The sequence below is a fragment of the Diadema antillarum genome, unplaced genomic scaffold (genome assembly GCF_040938485.1).
Source record: "Diadema antillarum isolate AM-2024a unplaced genomic scaffold, OU_Dant_1.0 scf00000028, whole genome shotgun sequence".
Taxonomy (NCBI): Eukaryota; Metazoa; Echinodermata; class Echinoidea; order Diadematoida; family Diadematidae; genus Diadema; species Diadema antillarum.
This window is the reverse complement of record NW_027270917.1, coordinates 1,146,140-1,165,435: the sequence shown is the minus strand read 5'-3', so window position 1 is coordinate 1,165,435 and position 19,296 is coordinate 1,146,140. Positions and strand designations below refer to the sequence as shown.

Below are 19,296 nucleotides of genomic sequence, written 5' to 3'. Positions count from 1 at the left end.
GCTGTTGATTCAAAGTGCACACAAACCACAAACTACTGGACTTCATGGCACTGAGAAAAAAAGGAGACAAAAAAATGAAGATTGCAGAACAATGGAATCATTAAATGAACCATTGGCCTTAAGTTGATTTGAACACATGATGACGTTGATCTAAACCATAATATTGCATTTCATACAGTTTGTGTAACATGAAATTCACTTTTGCCTTGCCCAGCATCAGCAACCACAGGCGTTCCAGTGCTAGTACTGAGTTCCAAACCAGTCGTTGACTGTCTTCACAGCCAGGTCTATGTTGACAGATACTATCACGTGTTGCTCACGTTCAGGAACCTGAAAATAAGAGGAAAAGAGTGAAAACATGTTGATAGTCATTTGTGCATCCCTCCTTTTCTTTTCCTTCCTCACACATCAAACAAAATGAATAATCTGTTGCTTTGAAATATCTCTCCCCCGGCCAAGAGAAGTTTCCCATGAGGGCAGAACAAACTGCCAACAAGCACATATAGAGCTATAACTTTGTAAAACTTTGCTGTTAAACTGTGATGCTTCATCTTTTCTTGGGAACACATCCTGGGACCACAAATGTTTCTACCTTCATATTTTCAATAGAAGCCTTCACTTGCAGTCATCAGAAGGAATAGTTCACCACAGCTTAAATAGACAATTCACCTGGAAGAGGAGTTAATATTCAATAAATGGTTTTACCATGACATTCAATATTTCCTGTAGGGATGCCAGTGGCAAATTGCTCTTGGGCCTGAAATTTTTTTTTGTGAACGAAACTGATGCGTGCGAAGCGCACATCACGAGCGCGAAGTCCCTTCGGCCGGGGTCCAGGGCCCGCTCAAGGGCCCTGGAAGCTCTGGGGTTCTTAGATGCTCTCTGGTGCAATCTGAGCATTTCTGAGGGCTCTTCTTCCCTCAAATCTAATCCCCTAATTTGGGGTCATTTTGATGTTAATATAAATTTAAAAATAAATAAAAATTTAAACATACACATTTTCAATTTTTATACATGTACTCACCTAGTGTTTTCTCTTGGTCTGTTGCACATTCAGTTTCTGTTGCAGGAAAATTTTGGTTTTTATTTTGGCAACTTCACTGTGTACACTTGATGTTGCCTTTAGTTTGATTTGTGGATGACTTTCTTCATTTTTGTGTGGTACCTATCCAATAAACATCTCTTAACATGATAAAGAAATGAATCTGAAAATTTGTAAAGAAGTTCCGATGCGGTACTAACAGTACTGTAACTCCGTCGTTTGGATGTTCCATAACGCTTTCCAGACAATAATGTGGTCGTATTCTCCAGAGAAATGAATTTGTAGCAAAAATAAAGAAGTCCTAGTGCCGTATTAAACTCCGTAGTTTTGCTTCGTTCAGCTGACTCGATCGACTCACCATACTCTACGAGAGCGCAGCATGATCCATGCACCGCACATATAGACCTAATACATCGCCTAGAAACACCACACGTTGTTCGATCGCGATCGCACGTGCTGGTATAACGCTTTCCAGACAATAATGTGGTCGTATTCTAGGAAAAAAAAAGGAATTTGTAGCAAAAATAAAGAAGCCCTAGTGCCGTAAAATCCGTAGTTTTGCTTCGTTCAGCTGACTCAATCGACTCACCGCACCGTCTCAGCGCTGTAGCTATAGCAAGAGCGCAGTATGATTCATGCACCGCACACAGTCTACATCGCATAGAAACACCACACACTGTTCGATCGCTATCATCGCACATGTTGCATGTCCCAGCTAGCAACAGCAACATCGCGCTAGTTTTGCACGACAGTCGTTTTGTGATATTCTCATGCCCAAGTATATGCGAAACATACTACGGAAATCGTGAAAGTGAATGTCCCGTAAGTTTAGATGATCATATTTTTTCGTTTTTCTTTCTTTCTTTCTTTCTTTCTTTCTTGTGTTTTCCGGCTTTCCCACACAGACGGAAATAATATCACGAAGCCGGAAATTGGACACCAAAATATGAAAAAGCCGGAATTCCGGCTATTGCCGGAAAACTGGCATCCCTGTTCCTGAATCTTACAACTGTACTCTAATATGTCCAGGTAACAGCAGAATACTTTCAGCATTCAATAGTAAAATGTTACCAGTGATCAAAAGCCCTCCTATCTCCTTTCAAAATCTACGAACAACTCAAGCTGAAGTTCAAGAGATAAACTTTGACACCAAAGAACAGCATTGGATGAAAATTTGGTACGTTGAATCACTACACTTGCTGTTGGTGGTAAATATTAGAAACGTCAATATTAAGCGCTACCGGTATATAAGTGTCATTTATTATAATTATTAATGGAGTCATTTTTGCCAAGCTCTGGAATAAGACATCAGCACAATATGCTTTTCATACTGTATTTAATTATGTGCAGAATAAGAGCAAAAGAGTAAGAACCACAAATTAGGGTTTCCTCCTTTCCTACAGCTATATGATCGACAGAAATGAAGGAAACAGCACACACGCTTACCCAAAACATCCTGATCTCAATGTTGCCCTTGGTGTCCGAGTAGTTGATCACCGCTGGGTCTCCTTCGTATTCCATGGTCACTGCATGTATCACGGACAGAGATATCAGAAGTTTAGGGCTGGATGACATAGTTTACATGTATGATACGCTTCCTTTCATTTGGTGCTAATTGCAACAACAAGATTGCATTCCTTCGATTTCGATTGTAAAATGGGGTTTCGAATCTCTACAATCTGCTTGGTAAATTATTACTCATTGATTTGTACTGATCTACACTGAGCCATGCATCTGGTAAAATCCAAATGCATGACTCAAGCCTTGCATAGTGTTGTAGGTGTACCACACACATGATGTGGAAAAGGGTAAAAGTTCATGAATTTACAGGCCCATTTTATAAAATGAATGAATGATCCATGGGCCTATTTTGTGGATTGGTGAGAATTCGATGCTCTTGTTTAACTTTGGAAACAGTCTAAAACCCACGAGCAGAGCGAGTGGGTTTATAACAGTTCCAAAGTTAAACCTGTGCATCCAATTTTCACCGATCCACTCTGTCCTGTGTATCATTTGTAAACTGACTTGCATGCTCATTACTCCATCAATTACAGTACAAATTACTGGGTACCTTTTTCTACATTGTACATTTCCCTACAATGATAGAAGTGTATACATCTCAGTATATAATGGCACAGATCAGAGCAGTTGGTAGAATAGACAAGTTAAATCTTTTCGGCTTAGTGTGGTAGATGAAGGCAAGATACCAGGTACATACCAACTGGTTCAAAGTCTTCTTCGATGACCACTGGGCAGCTGCAAGTAGGTAAAATCAAATAATGAAATGAATGCAATGAAGTAGTATTTTCAAAATCTGATGGGGAGATATATCTGGAAGATGTTTTTTATTATATTAGATGATGGTAAATATGGTTCTTCTTTTTTGTTTCCATTTTTTTTTAAACTTGGAGGTCATCACTGGAAATATGTACATTTTCCCTGTGAGGCATTTAAGAGACATTCCAATCAAACTGAACAAAAACAAACGCAATCATGCAGATGAGAAAGTTATACTTTGGTCATTTTGATTTAATATTCATGATCTTTATGAAATGATGAAATGATTGAAGATCAACATGAAATATTGGCACAGGAAGCATCAGGAGCATATGAATTGATCAATATCATACATATGCAAGTGATTTTCAAGTGGTGCCTTTTCCCTATAAACTGCAAATGAAACGAGATACAGCTAGTATTTCCATCCATGAAAAGAAAAGAAAAAAAAAGCCCAATTTTTAAGACACACCTGAATGAACAAAACATGTGATGCAGGTAATGACTGGTTTGGTAAACTGGTTACCAAAGTATAGCTGAAGATGAGGAAAAGGAAAAACATTGGAATGGCCAACAAACTGATGTGAAACACAGTTAGAGTGTAGACACCCCTCCATGCATCACAGTCCTCCGACTGCAAAATCATGTTTTGTGTAAACAAAATTAGAAGATGTTTATTTATTTCATTTTATTTATTCATTTGTTTTGTTTCAGTAGGGTAGCTCTGTCAGTGGCTTAACACTGTTATTCTCAGAGGCCCTACACATACAATAACGTACATCATGAAATAAATACATTGTAGACATTGTATATTATGTTATGTTTCATATGTGTTATTGAATTTGTTCAGATGAACAAGGATTTACTGATCAGATTGAAAAATGTTCGTAACCTTGTCAGTACCATCTATATATCATATTCATCACCTCAGAGCAGACAGAGCAGAAAAGGACACTGTGATGTGATCAGTTGAGAACCAATCAGGTTACTACGATTTGATGGCACTGTGCAACATGCGTTTATCAAACATGAGATGATGTAAACTTTATGGTGGGTGAATTCAAATAATTATAAAATACTGGGGATATCAAATACAGTGCACTCCAGTTATAACAACACCGTCATTATCAAAATCTTACAACAAAGTAAAAGGTCAGGTTCCAAAATAAACATCTTTTTTATAAATCTTTATATAGATACTTTATTGGTCTGCTTAAATGAGGCTTCAATATAACAAAAGGAAAATGCTGGTTCTGTGGACTTTGTTATAATGGGAGTGGCCTGTATGAGGGGAAAAAATTGTCATGCTCACCTTACACACCAGATTGGTTGCTGAAATTCATCATACAGTGTGCAGTCCAATACTGCAAAGTCCTACAAGGAAAACAGCAATATGGTGCTGAATGAGCAAAAAACAGTCACTATACACTCGATGTCTTGGACAGCATCAACCACTAATGTGGTCTCCATTGGAAATTGCTTAAATCTCAGATAAGCTTCCCTGCATTTCTTTGACTCTTTAAAGGTATCTTTCATTCTCTTGGGATGAAAATGCTAAGCCCTCAATCATACCAGATACAGCAAATTGTGCTATACAAGAAAGGTTTATGTTCTATCAAACAGAAATTTTAAATATGATTACTACATAATTATATTTTGGATGATAATGTCGCATTTTAAATCATGACTGTGTACTCTCCGATTGTCAAACCATATAAATTTCAAGAATTATCACTCCACACAGGAGCAAGTGTAAAGAATACCATTTGAGCAATTTGAAGACTGCTCCAAGAAAGCAAAGTAAACAACAACAACAAAATTATCTTCCGTACCTGGACAATTCCCTTGAAGATATCCGTTTTCCATGGAAACTGAATCCTCTTGGAGGAGTAAGAATGGTCTGTTACCACATCTCCCCTGACTGGTGTCAGTCTGATATGACCATCCACTATGGTGCACAGAAATTGAAGAAGGGGCAACATTCTAAAACTCTCCTCATTCAAGATAAATTGCCACATATACAAATGCACAGATGCAATGTACAGTTAAGCGCCAATAGACACCAACCAAAGTCGTTTTTTCCCCATTTCTTCACACACAACCACTGACAATAAATATTACATGCACTTGAATATTTGTGTCTAATGCTAAACTTTTATTGAGTTACAAACTGCAATAATTGTACACCCCCATATACTTTAATTCACTTTACTTTGCTGATATTGACTGTCAGATAACATCTTCCGAGATCAAAAAAGAAACAACAAACAAACAAAAGCAAACAAAAATCCACTATCAATGTGAATGCCCCATTCTCTTTGCTTCAATTACTGTCAAAAAACAATACAAAATTAAAACAAAAAACAAATTACGATTCCGTTTATGGGTGAAAGCTGATATGTGGTGAACCAATGCTTTCATCAGGCAGAAAGAGCTACAGACCTTTGCTGTTCTTGTTTGCATGCAGCCTGTCAAATCGCTGACTCCACAGGGTGCTCCTTTGATGGCGTAGCTCCATGATGCACTGGTAGTCATGTAATCCTATGGCAAGAAGTGAGTGCCAAAATCATCTCACACGATTGGGAAATATCAACATATTCCAATAATGGAAAGGCATTATTTGAAACTGCATAACAAACAATGAACTGTTGTTTACTGTGTATCAAACAAAAAAGACCTCCATATTTTCAGTGATCTGAAATGTGTCGATACATGCTCTAACAAAATAAACCCAGGCATTGACAAGCGAGTTGACCAATATCACAGTAAAAGTTCATGCATAGCATTTACCATCAACATCCATTATAGGGCCCAAATTTCTATCTGTAAATGTTGTGATTTGACGCATATGTCAACATTGTCATATAACTCAGAAGCTGTTTGGAGTTGCATTTTTCAGCACCCTGTGCATCTTAACGTAAATCCCTTTCCAGAGAACACTTGGTAATATTAAAAGGCTTCAGGGCCAACATGTCCCCCAAAAGAGAATGTTTACAAACTATTTCTCCAGAACTGTTTGTGTCATTTCTGTCACTACCTGGGTGAGATCACAAATATATTGGCAGGAAGGTGGTTTGTTTATGCAACAGTGGATTTGACGCTGGTGGCTGTTTTGCTACAAACTTTATAAAATCAACAGTGGATGTTCACAGTTGCTTCATGGAAATCTAGTATTCAGCCTGAGGTGCGGAGATCACACCACGATGTGACAAATTTAAGTCTGGGTATTATTAACACAACATCCTATTAACCCATTGAGGACGAGTCCTGAGTATACTCTGGAAAGCGTCTATGGGAAATGTGTGTTGTAGCAAAATCAAACCGTCCTCAATGGGTTAATTCACAAACGCTTCTTACAGAGTAATTCACAAACACAGGTCGGAGCAGTTACAGGATTATATGTATATGCATTTTGTTTTTACCATATTGCGAGTCGATGTCATCTGGCCTGGGTTTGATGGGAACTGGAATGTGCATTCTGCATAGAATGAGAACAGAAGATAAAAGTTTAAACAGACACTGATGTTTCAATCGCTATTGTAATGAGATGATCTGTAAATATTTCACTTTTCTCAAGGGCAGAAAATACAGCTCAAGGGTGTCTTAAGAAGTCGATGGATGTGTAAGATTAATTGTGCATCATCATTTCGTTCATTCCCACAAACCTGAAAACAGATTTGCACTGATGAAACATCACCATTTCTACACCTGGGCAACATATCATCTTAACAGATTGCAATGTCATGGAGAACAAGACAGCTTGCAAAGAACTGGAAGGCAAAATTTTTTGCACAAGAAATGTATGCAGAATTTATTCTCACTCCTTGATCAGTAGCTGGAAATGAAGTTTGCATGTTTTCACTTTTCCCACATCCTCACAATCTGCAGTGAAAAGCATAAATTCGTATTTACAAAATATAGTCAATAAACTATTTGCACATCTTCATCTTTGCAACAGAATGACTTCATTTTCCTTCTTCTCGTATGACACAACATAACTGGTTGATACTGTTCGCTACCGCTAGTCACCTTGGGCGGACCACGAGCGGTCAGCACTTCCTGCCCGTTTTCCCCCCGAGTGTGTTTTGGGAGGACCACTTCACTGCATTTGCGACAAGTGAAGTGAGATCCTTCATCGTGCATGAGTCGTGACTCTCTCACACATGGGACCCCCATTTTATGTCCTATCCAAGGACACACAGCCTTGCTCAGGTAGACTGAATGGGACTCCAACCAGTGCAAGTTGATCGCAAGACACGCTACTGACGGAGTCACCTAATTTCCCATCGCAGATCACCTGAAATGCATAAATCCATCCAAACCCTGAAATATTCCTGGGGCCTGTCCCATGCAGAGTTGCGATTGATCTTATGTTCGATTTATTGAATGTAACTCAGAGTTAAGTTCAATATCAAGCATAAGTCCTGTGTCATAAAAACACTAATGCTCTATTTTAAGAAATTATCATGCGTTCAAAAATGTAACTTCTGGTAGATTGAGCGTTATTTGCGATCAATCGCACAAAGTTGTTAATGAAACGCAAATGGCGATGGACTGCAACTTATGCTTAGTCTTTATTAAACAGGCCCCTTGTCTGATTTAGATCTCTCCTCTATCCAAGCAGAGTGATTTTTCTAAGGATGCATTTGACTTCGGGACTCGGCCGTGGAGGACGTACCTCTGAGATGTTCCAAGCGTCGCCCGCTGAATGATGCCATGGTGATGGACACACAAGGACACAAACGCAAGCTCCCCATCATCCTGTTGTCAAAGAGATGGCAGATACATTTATCATGATTGCAGTGTCCTTTGAATAAAATCAAACTGGTAGACAATTCACTAAAAGTGGACTTGGAATAATAGAGTTATATTAAATTTGTAAGTTTTGTAATATTTTTCACAATAGCAATTTTGGTACCAACCACATGTCAAAATTACACACAAAGATGACATCATGATTTCACAATGCTCCTGTTCAATTATGAATAGGAATATCTTAAAAATCATATTACAAAAATAATGTCAAACATTTGATAAACAGTTGATCAACAAAGACACACATCTCATACACATACTTTATATTCACTACAAAAATATATGTAAAGCATATGCATAGACAGACATACAATCTCTACATACATCACCACAATTTCTTCTTTGGCACTATCTTACACATTGCAAAGAGAGAATTCCTTTGTCACTTTTTTTTTTTTACTTACCTTTCTCTTTAACCTTGTCCTACCTTTCCATTTAATCTTGTCTCTGACCTAACCACATACACCATGTTCCTAAAAGAATGCCCTCTATCAGCATATCTGTTTCCTACCCTGTGGCCTGTACCTATTTTTCACAATACTTTCGACATTGCTGCAACTCTCTCTGTCAAAATAATACATTTCCTCTGCCTCCCATCAAATCTATTTTCTTGACTACAACTTGTATACATAACAATTCCCTTCATCATGTCAGGGTTCCCATCCCACTCCCCCCCCCCCCCCCACACCCCACGTTTCATCTTTTCCTTTTACCATACCTTCCATGTTGCTATGACGATGCCCTTCATCGGAGTGTAGACATTGATGACCTGGCTCCTGACCACTGGCTCACCAGTGAGGTCACTGGGCTTAATGCGGTGTTCCAACAACAGGGACCTCTGACTTGGACTGCTCCAATGAAACACAAAGTGAGATTGATGCACAGAGAAAGAGATTGAGAGAAACCCACTCCATATCATTTACATTTTGTATTACTTTCGTATCATTCGCATTTAAAGGGACTGTAGAGTACTGGTTGAGGTGGGGATTCATGTTTTGAACATTCCAAAGTGAGATAATGAGAAACCACTTATGAAATGTGAAAGAGCATGTAATTTTAAGAAGAAATTCAACATATATTTGATGAAAATTGGTTTTCAAATGGCTGAGATATCCAAAAAAGTGATAATAATAAAAGGCAACAGGCCACGCCTTTTATTAGGATCTCTTTGCTTCACCTTGTTTTTTGATATCTCAGCCATTTCAAAACCAATTTTCATCAAATAAACTTTTGATCTCCCTTAGAATTGCATGCTCTTTGACATATCATAGAGTGGTTTCTGAATATCTCGCAAAACGTTAAAAGCTAAATCCTCACCTCGACCAGAACTGTACACACCCTTTAAGATACTGGTCCAAAGAGGCCAAACATCACTGCATGAACATTTTACATTTGTTGGCTTTCCAGGCAAAAGACCATTACTTATACGACAAGGCATTGCAGGGAAACATGCAAGTCATGCATAATCAAGGAGAATGTGCATTCCACTGTCTTAACCCATTGAGGACAGACTGATTTCGCTACAACACGCATTTCCCATAGACACCTTCCCGAGTATACTTGGGACTTGTCCTCAACGGGTTAAAATCGGTACTTGGCAGTACACAGAATCTTGGTTTGGAAGGTGTTTTTTTTTTTGTGTGTGTGTATCCAAGTAATCTGAAGAAAAATAGTAGATAATCATTAAAAAATATATGGCACATTTTCAGATATTCTTTTTTTTTTTGTCCACATAAGTGATGATCAGGGTACTCTGAATCAATATAAGTCAACATATATTTACATTGCACAGTCTCTTTAAGCTGTAGTCGATATGATCTAATTTAGTTGTAGACTGGGCACGTCTGAGGTAAATGTGATTATTAACCAGTCAGCATCACATTTTCTATATGACTTTGTGCAGCAGATAATGCTATAATGGTATCACAACACCTCAAACTATAACTTGGGTCATGCTACTTCAATCCCATTTATACCTGTTGATGGCTGCTGACCCGTCCCTTTCAAAGAACACCGGTGCCTGGGCGTAGACGGCCAGACTCCGCAGCGAGCTGACTGGTGGAGGGTTGAGACTGTACCATCTGACAGTGGAGGACGTTGGGAAGTAGATAGCGTCCGAGTGGGTGAAGCTGGACTCCGCCTTGGAGGAATCTACCAGCACCAGCTCCCACTTCACTCCAATCTTCCTGTAAGATGTGAAAAGGGGAAAGCATCACTCACAGAGCTTACAAATTGCACTGTCATATTGTACTTCCCTGCTTTGTTTTGAATATACAGAAATATAAGAACCCTATTATTTTTCCAGACCTTGCTGTATTAAATTCCAAAATTGGAATCCAGTAAATAAAGTCTCTTTTACATTACAAATTCCAATTTTACTTCCAGGGTGTATATGCCACTGATTTTTCTTGATAATCTAGTGATTGATCAGTTCCTAAAAGTTCCTAAAAGTTCCCATAGGTAGAGGCTACTTTGTTCCTACTATGGCGATAGCATTTGCATAATAAACTGCTGTTATATTTGTGCTATGTAGACATAGGCAATCACCTCGTGAAATACCTTACTGAAGAGGACTATAACATCATTTCGGAAAGCTCTAATGATCAATGTTGACACTGACAGCATCAATGGGTCATGAAATGGCCATCCAGCTTGTATCTTCAACAAGTATTTTCCATGAAACTAAATGTACAAAAGGGACAGGGCTGGTTTTAACTAGTAGAGTTCATGTGTATTCCATGGCCAAAATTAATTAGCCAATAACCAGACAAAGATACGGAATGTAAACAAACAATAAATGTTATTGAAAGGCAAATCATCCTGAACTGGGGATCAATGCAAAGATAAGTTTTGAGGGGCCTTGATTTTCATAATTCTATGGGTAATTGACATAGCATAAATAGGGAAAATGTTTTACATATCTTAAATACTTACTGCTCAAGGACCATGCCGATGCTAGCAGGGAGAAGCGAATAGGGATCTTTTTTCTTCATCAGCCTCGCAATGCGGGAATCCCTCTTAGCAATGCACCTAAAATTTAAAGTACATAACAGAAGATAATGTCAATGATATGTACATACTCATATGAAGACACCTTGCTTAGGAAGATCACTTGTTCAGGTTGGTTCTAACGGTTTTGTAATTTCCCCATACGTCATGGTGTGGTGTTTTGAAGTACCATCTTCCTCTTATATTTCTTATTTTTCTAGATCAATTGCTTTTTGAAAAGGAAGAATTGATAGTTGGTTTAGGGATCCAAACAAGCTGAGCAACCTGTCTCAATGCGATTGGAATTTTAGCCTAGCAACGCTGAGTGTGCATCTGCTTTTTCAATCGTAAAGGTTTGGGAAGCACGGAAGATGGCCAATTTAATCTGGGAAATATACAAAGAGATAACTTGCAAATGGTTCACAATGCATACATACTTTGTCATCAAAAATGAATTAAAGTACTGTACAAGGGTGTGATATCCACACATATCACCTTGATCAGAGTATAGGAGAAAAGTCGTTTTCATGGCAACTTCCAATGAGTGACAATTTGTCTTTTTCTGATGTTTATCACTCAAATTGACTACCTCCTCAGGATATATAAATTTATGATGAGAAAATGTCCTCGTCAAGCGTTTGCCTATGATGATGGTCTCCTGTATTTCTGTTACATCCAGAGTTGCTTAATTTGTCTTTGAACGACAGATGTACGGGATCCTATGTTTGCATAAATACATGCAGAAAGTAATGCCTCTTTGTTTTCACTTGCACTGTGTTACAAAAAACTGTTAGATATTTGAATTAATCATCTGTTTCGACTGTCAGATTCAAATCATACTGTGCTCAATTACTTTGTTCAATTGACTTTGTATTTCACTTATGTATGAAAAAGAAATTCAGAAATCAAATCAAAAATCAAATCAAAATCAAACTCTTACTCTTTAATGCAAGCCGTCTTCCACCTGATGTCCGCATGCAGAGCATAGACTGGGTGGGGCCGGGCCACAGAGCCTGACTTTGAGGGGGAGGCAGATGATTTGCCCGTAGGCTGGGCTGCATACCGTTCATACAGAGGCTGCCATAGTATGCTGTGCTCAGAGTACGGTATACAGGGGAAAAGACAATGATGACAGATGAACTTGGATCAGACACTGCCAATTTCTCATTCATTTAGGCTAAAGTAGAGGAAAGGTGCTCTTGGGAATTGTTGGGAATGCACAACAAAAGTTGATGTTGGGTTGTTTGAATGTATGGGTTTAATGAGTTTGCAGCATCACTACTTGATAATCCTGAGGGGCTGATGGTATTCCTTATGAGGGTAGCTCCAACAAGAGCTGAGCTAGCTTGACCAAAGTTCAACAAATTCAGTAGCTGATACAGTGCACTCCTGTTATAATGAACACAGTTATAACGATGTAAAAATTCAGGCCGCAACATAATCTGCTCTTTGTTTTTTATTGTTTATTTGTTCGGTTATAACAAGATTTCAATATAACGAAAGAAAACTGCTGGTCCCGAAGACTTCGTTACAACGGGAATTCACTGTAGAATACAAATAGTCCTAAGGACTATTGCCTGGTAACACTGCAAAGTTCTTTTTAAACAAAGTTAATGTGTGGAATAATGGACATAGGGAATCTCAGAACAACAGAGTACGAGAGAGAGTGATCATTTTACACCCAGTTACTATGAAATTACAATCTGCATCTACTGAGAGCATTCTGCTCATTCTTTCATTCTTCATTCAAGAACTCTCTCATCTCTTGATTCACTCATAAATTTTGTAATGATCACAGTCGTTGTCTTTGCATAGTGTGTATGGTGTAATATTACAAATTCAGTACACCTGTACAGTAGCATACAGCCAACATAAACTACACAGACTCCGATGAGTGAGAATGAGTCAAAATCAAGTATTCAAAAGTTTATATGCTGTGGTAATGTGCCTGGATACAAGTGCGGGACTCTGCTGTAATCTGATCTGACAAGAGTCGTGGGACATGCCTAAATGCATGCACTGCACATAATTATTCATCAGGCTACGTACTAATTTCAAAGAGAGAGAGAGGAAAAAAAAAATGATATCACCACTAGGAGAAAAGAGAGAGCGGGAGAGAGGAGAGGAGTTCTGAATTGAACATGAAGGTTTCATTTCATCAGGTATGTTATTAAGTAACTTCTTACTTGTCACTTGCCAGCTCCATCCACTGTCGATTGACGCATACACACGTCAGCAAATCCACCGGAGGCAGGAATGAGAAGACATGCAGGAGCAGTTCTGTTGGAAGGCTGTTGGAAGAAAAGCAACATTTAGGATATTGCTCAAACCTGCTTCATTTTAACAGAGAAGTTATTATGCTGCAATTTCCACCTATTTCAAGTTGGGATCTCTTTTTTTGTAGAGAAAGACAGTACTTATGGTCAGTGGAACTATGATGAACCATAAAAGAATGAAGGGAAATTGTACTTTTAACCTACAGAAACATACAGTGTAAAAGTTAAGTTGCCTGTAGGCCTATATAATCGCAAAATGTAATATATTGCCTGAAAAAATTATTTTGCCATAATGGTTTCTTTTTATTGTTTTAAAGTACTTATAGTGAGCATGCCTTACATTATCTACAAATGTATCATTACACTGGACATCAGTGACTTAACTGCGATAAACAAATAGAAAGATTGACAGATGATGCATGCCTACAGGATGTAAGTTTCTATAATATCTTGAATGTCTGCAAATTATCAGAGAGTTAAATACATTCTCCTTTAGCAAATAATTATCATTAAATAGTATGATCCCCCTGAGCAATACACATGGACTTTGTAGGAAGTATGAAATGAAAAAATCCATCTTTCTGCTTGCAGAATACTTGGTAATGGTGGTTGTCGTCTTGGTAGGAGGTGATGTGATAGGTGGTGGTGGTAGTTGGTGGTTGTAGTGGTGGTGGTAGTTGGTGGTTTTAGTGGTGGTAGGTGATGGTGGTTGTAGAGCTAGTGATACATTGTAGGTAGTGGTGGTACAGTGTGGTGGTGGTAGTTGGTGGTTGTGGTGGTGGTGGTAGTTGGTGGTGATTTTAGTGGTGATAGGTGATGGTGAATGTAGAGGTGATCCATTGTAGGTGGTGGTGGTGGTAGTTAGTGGTTGTAGTGGTGGGGAAAGTTGGTGTTTTTTATTGGTGGTAGTTGATGGTGGTTTTAGTGGTGGTACTGTAGGTGATGGTGGTTTTAGTAGTGGTAATGGAGGTGATGGTGGTTTTAGTAGTGGAAGGTGATGGTAGCTGTAGAGGTGATAGGTGGTGGTAACTGGTGGTTGTAGTGGTGGTTGTGATGGTAGTAGTTGTAATGATGATGGTGATGATGATAGAGTTTTGTCTTCACACAAGGTTGAAAGCTCTACAAACAAGTCTTGCCTTGTTGTCCATTTTACTCCAATGATGACTTCATACCATACTCACTCATGAATTGTTGCCTTCCTTTTTAATGTCCTCACAGGCTGTGCTGACCTGGCCACTGTCCTCACAGGTACACTTGTTTTGGGTTTGGGTTTAGCACCACCACTGATTTGATGAGCCCTAGACAAGCTAGCTGAAGGGACTTTGGGAGATGCATGTGGTGATGCTGCACTGTTGATGTTGAGTTTCTCAATTGAGGGCAAGCTGATACCCTCCCTGAGGGAAACAAAAAGAGAGCATTTTAGATATCAATACGTAAAGACATGCTCATTCATTTTGGGCATGCACTTTTCTGACACACATTTCTTAGGAAGGTGGGCAAAAAGAAAAAAAAAAATACAGAGAAATAGCTGTGACAATGATGTTACTGTTAAAAACAGCTGTGGACCACCGTGACCTATAACTATAAAACTGATCATGACTCCATGAGGGTATCGATTTTCAACCAAAGTTTGCTTGGTTAAAAACAAATTGAAAATCGAGCACAATGATACATATAATTAAATTTGCCAAGCACATAACAGGACATAAATTTACAAAGGAATATTTATTGTAAATTTGTAAGTCGTGATTAGTGAAAGACATCAAAAAGAAAATACTGACAGATACACAAGTAAAGTGAATTGCAATTATTCTAAATCACCAAGTAATTACTTGTCTCTTATTGTGCTAGTGGCACTCTTTGTTGGCGGAGTTCGACCCTGCTTCTTTTGTTTTCTGTGCTTGTCCAAATAATCAGACAACTGCTTCTCGTGTTTATCAAAGGCAGCCATGACTTGAGGTCAGGATGTCGAGCTGTAATTCACACGATTTCAGTCCACGTTGACTCCAGTCAGCAGAATTGGCTTCTTGTAAGACCCATCATGTCCTCCAGGAAAGTCTTCACCATTCATCTTAAAACATAAAATCAGAAGACAGATATTTCTTTTCAATTGAACGGGATTCTACACAACTTATACTGTACAAACTTCAGTAATTTACAAAACATGACCTCACTATAAACAGCCCTGTTGGCTTCTGGTGGGGTTAAACATTACCATGCCATGATATGGCATTAGCATGCATTGTCATTAACAGAATACTGTATACGCTGTTATTTTCGCGTACAGATATTTTGCTAATGAGGAGGCCACAGACATTTTCGCAAGATGTTGTTTGCACGAACTGACACAAAGCTGGAAGAGCACTTCAAACACCAATGCATGGGCGACATTTTCGCTGTTAAATGTGCAGTTCACCAGCAAAAGATGGCAAGAAGTGGGAATTTCAAGGTAGTGATTTACAGTGTAGTGTAGTGTAGTGAGGCATGCACTCTACTGTATCCTACATGAATTACATTGCAGGCCATGGTCAAGGTAGAAGGGCTAGGGGACACTAATCCATGGGTAAACAATATGAGTCATGGGCAGTGCTTGGAGGAAACTCTTTGTTCTATTGTTTCCAGACCCAAGCTACCCCATCACTGAAAATAGTCCCGAGTTTTGAAGTAGTAATGTGCAAAATAAATATATTCCCTTATTTGAAGAACAGATAGTTAACAATATCTGGTATTAAACCTGAAAATTGATGATTGATAAATCATTAGTTGTACAATGCGAGATGGTTATCAAAATGGATCCAATGCAAATTAAATATGGGTAATTTTAATGCAGATTGCATGGCACCTCGATATCAAAATTTGAGGGAAGTGATGAGACTCCCAGTGTAGAAGTCTTTGTTAAAGTTTTACCATGTGCTCATTGCTGTCACCTGTCCTGAACCTTCAGAGGAGCTGGACACTGTTTGTGAGTGCAAGAGAAACTTTTGCTGTTATCATGAGTATGGTATTCCTGCCTGACTGATGCCCGCTCATGTGATTCAGGACAGTAATCACAGACCTGGGGGTTTTTGTTTGGGTATGACATCAGTGATGTCAGAATAAAGTTAGCAATAACAACATTCTGAGTGCTGAATTTAATTTGAGTCCGAACCCAAAGATTATCATACAATCTACACACCGGTGACCAACATTACTTCACAACATTAAACCCTCGCTATAACATAACAGCTTATACAGCATAGAAGTACAGTGCAGTCAAACCTGCCTTAGCAACCACCTGTCTAAAGCAGCCACCTGCCGTATTGCCGTATGCGGCCGCTGAAAAATCCTCTCCCATCCCCACCCCTCCTACTCCCCCTCCCCCCCCTCGAAAAAATCCCTGTCAAAGACCCTGTGTATAGCGGTCACTGCTCATTCAGTCACAATGATGCACTAGTGCAAAGCTTTCTTCACCACTGCACTGTACACATGCTACTATTTTATACGGTTGAGTACACAACTCGATAAACACCAGCATTGTTCAAATTATACCCTATTGAAAGTCTAGTAGCCTAGTGTACACTCGTCTCATCTCAGATTCAGAATAGGTCGTTATAACGTTAGACGGTCTACTACCAGAGTGCCAGTACTAAGTTTACTCTCTCTAACGTTTAACTATACACAGCCCTGTCGCTGTACACACAAGTGTAAGTCGCGACAGGGCTGTACCGCGTGGACACTACGTAATCTTATGATACCGGGGCGCCAACTCTATTTTGAATTTACTGCACAATATTTGTTACTAAGACTACATTAGATGAAAACTTTATCTATTTAGCTACCGTTTTCAGCTATTGATATTGACATACATATTTCACAACTTACCAAAAATGACACCTTTTTTAAACCTGTACGCCACCGTAGGCACAGAAATCGTAGAAATTGCAGAAATGATTCGAAATGTCAGCGCAGCAGTGGGCAAAGGGGGCGCCGCGCTGTCGACCGCGCGGGCGTACAAACTCTAGCAGCGCAATTTGCATCGTTCAAAGCTGGCACTGGGAAAGATTTAAAATTTATTTTGAATCGCCCAGTGATTATCACAGCATTCCGGGTTAAGATTGGACTCTTTTGCTCAGTGTATGTTGCATGAGGGCTCACTATGCCTATGGACTAAAATACCACGCTCATGAGTCATAGTCCAAGCATCTCAATTTACGTGAGTGATTCGTAAAATTTGTGATAAGAATGTAGAAATTTTCAACAGTTTTGTTGTTGTGTGGCCATGTTCGAGGGGTTCAGCAGATATGTGTATGGGGTGACTAGGCCCTATGTGGGCGTATCACACAACATGCACACCGTTAGGGCCGGTTTTTATAGGCATTTCACCTTTCTGTTAACTAAACGTTAAAAATAAATTATGTCCTTTGGCTTTAGTCATTACTGTCAATCTAAGATGTCTATTATTCGGGTTAATTTTATAAGTCTATCTATCTAGAATCTATAGAAGTCTAATCTATCTAGAGTTCTAGATCAGTTCTTAACAATAACACTAATTTATTTCAGTAAATTTACAGAAAGTTGAGTTTGTCTAACGTTAGAATATAGAAAATGTTAGCGTTAAATTTACATTGTTAGTTAGGACCTAACCTTCATGAAATGAAATGATGCGAAATCATACCAGAGACACAGAGTGCAATGGATGCGGCTGTTTCAAAAGTCACTGTTCAAAGGCCAGGTCTAGAGTTCTGTTAGGTGGCAGGTGGTTATCTCGTTTCTCACGATATACTGACAGTAAACTGCAGTGAATACTAGATTTAGATAAGGGAAACACAAATACGGTCATGGAGCGGAGCGGAACGAAGAGATCCACACACAGGTGATCCAGCGTTTGACACCGTGACACGTGCTGGCGCCGTGGCGGAGCGGCGCGGCGGCGATCGAGCTGACGATGCAGTCCATGCACCAGGCAGGGAAGGGAAGAGCGTGTATATCTCCAGGCACGTTCTTTACATGTTTCAATGAAATCTTTGTTGCATTTATATAACGAAATAGTGACTAATCAAGAACGAAAAAATATACAAGATTATTGTGAAGTTTTATTTCAAATTATTGTCTCAAGTAAACTTTGGATAACATAATTCTTAATACATAGGAAGCATAGGTAAATTCTAGGACTCAACCACGGTCGACGGTCCGAGGAAAAGTTTATGGCATTTTGGACAGTCATTTTGGTCGACTCAGGAATCACGGTCGCGAGACTTGATGAACTCAGCTGTACATACATGTAGGTAATCCTTGCTCATTCTACTGCCATCCTTCACATTTTATGGCAATATTAACAATTTCTAATTTGGTTAGGATGATATCTCTGTGAATAATGCAGTTTTCATGTGTAATTTTGGAGTCGAAGGCAATCATCGTTTTACTAACATCAATATAAGTATGTGGGAACGTTTTGTATCGGTTGTCATAATAATGTGTATGCGAGGCCGAGCTAGCTGAGCCTTGCCCTCAGTCTTTTGGCCCTTGAGTTGAGGGCTTCCGTCTCACCTCCATGATGAGGGAGCTTTAGATTTTGATGCGCGGACGTTTGAGCTGATGCTTGCGCTGGACGTTCTCCTCTCCCTGCGTCGTGTGGAAAAGTAGCTTTAGATTACGCTGGGACGCAACGTATAAAAAATAAAATCGCGCCCCCATATGATCAGTGCATGAAGAAGCTCTCTACGTCGCAAACTGTGCGGACGTGAAAATAGCCCAGTACGCGTAGTGAAAAACTCAGGCGACGCAAGCTGAAAATAGATTAACTTTACGCGCGCTACTGCGCACGCTCAGAACATGGTTTTTTCCTTTGAACGTCCACGCGTTTAAAATCTAAAGCTCCCTATTGGCTAGCGCGATAGAGTACAAATAATTTCGTGAATA

The 19,296-nt window shown here is 39.2% G+C and overlaps 1 protein-coding gene across 1 annotated transcript; it reads right to left on the bottom strand.

Annotated features, from left to right (window-relative positions):
- Positions 1-240: 240 nt before the first annotated feature.
- On the bottom strand, positions 241-18,930 carry LOC139735631 (F-box only protein 15-like). The gene is made up of 17 exons (XM_071646384.1): positions 18,925-18,930; positions 18,286-18,378; positions 15,231-15,325; positions 14,580-14,792; positions 13,309-13,413; positions 12,063-12,212; positions 11,072-11,164; positions 10,111-10,320; positions 8,853-8,982; positions 7,998-8,080; positions 6,742-6,797; positions 5,762-5,860; positions 5,152-5,267; positions 4,632-4,693; positions 3,261-3,298; positions 2,489-2,568; positions 241-330 (listed from the first exon to the last, which is right to left on the bottom strand). The coding sequence occupies exons 1-17, from the start codon at positions 18,928-18,930 to the stop codon at positions 241-243; spliced, it is 1,719 nt and encodes a 572-aa protein (XP_071502485.1).
- Between the last annotated feature and the right edge of the window lie 366 nt (positions 18,931-19,296).

Bases quoted from the DNA above. Each gene is read 5' to 3' on its own strand.
- LOC139735631 (XM_071646384.1), bottom strand. The intron at 12,213-13,308 runs GTAAGAAGTTAC...CTCTGAGCACAG, and splicing joins ATGGAGCTGGCAAGTGACAA to CATACTATGGCAGCCTCTGT. The intron at 3,299-4,631 runs GTGAGCATGACA...ACCTACTTGCAG, and splicing joins CAACCAATCTGGTGTGTAAG to CTGCCCAGTGGTCATCGAAG.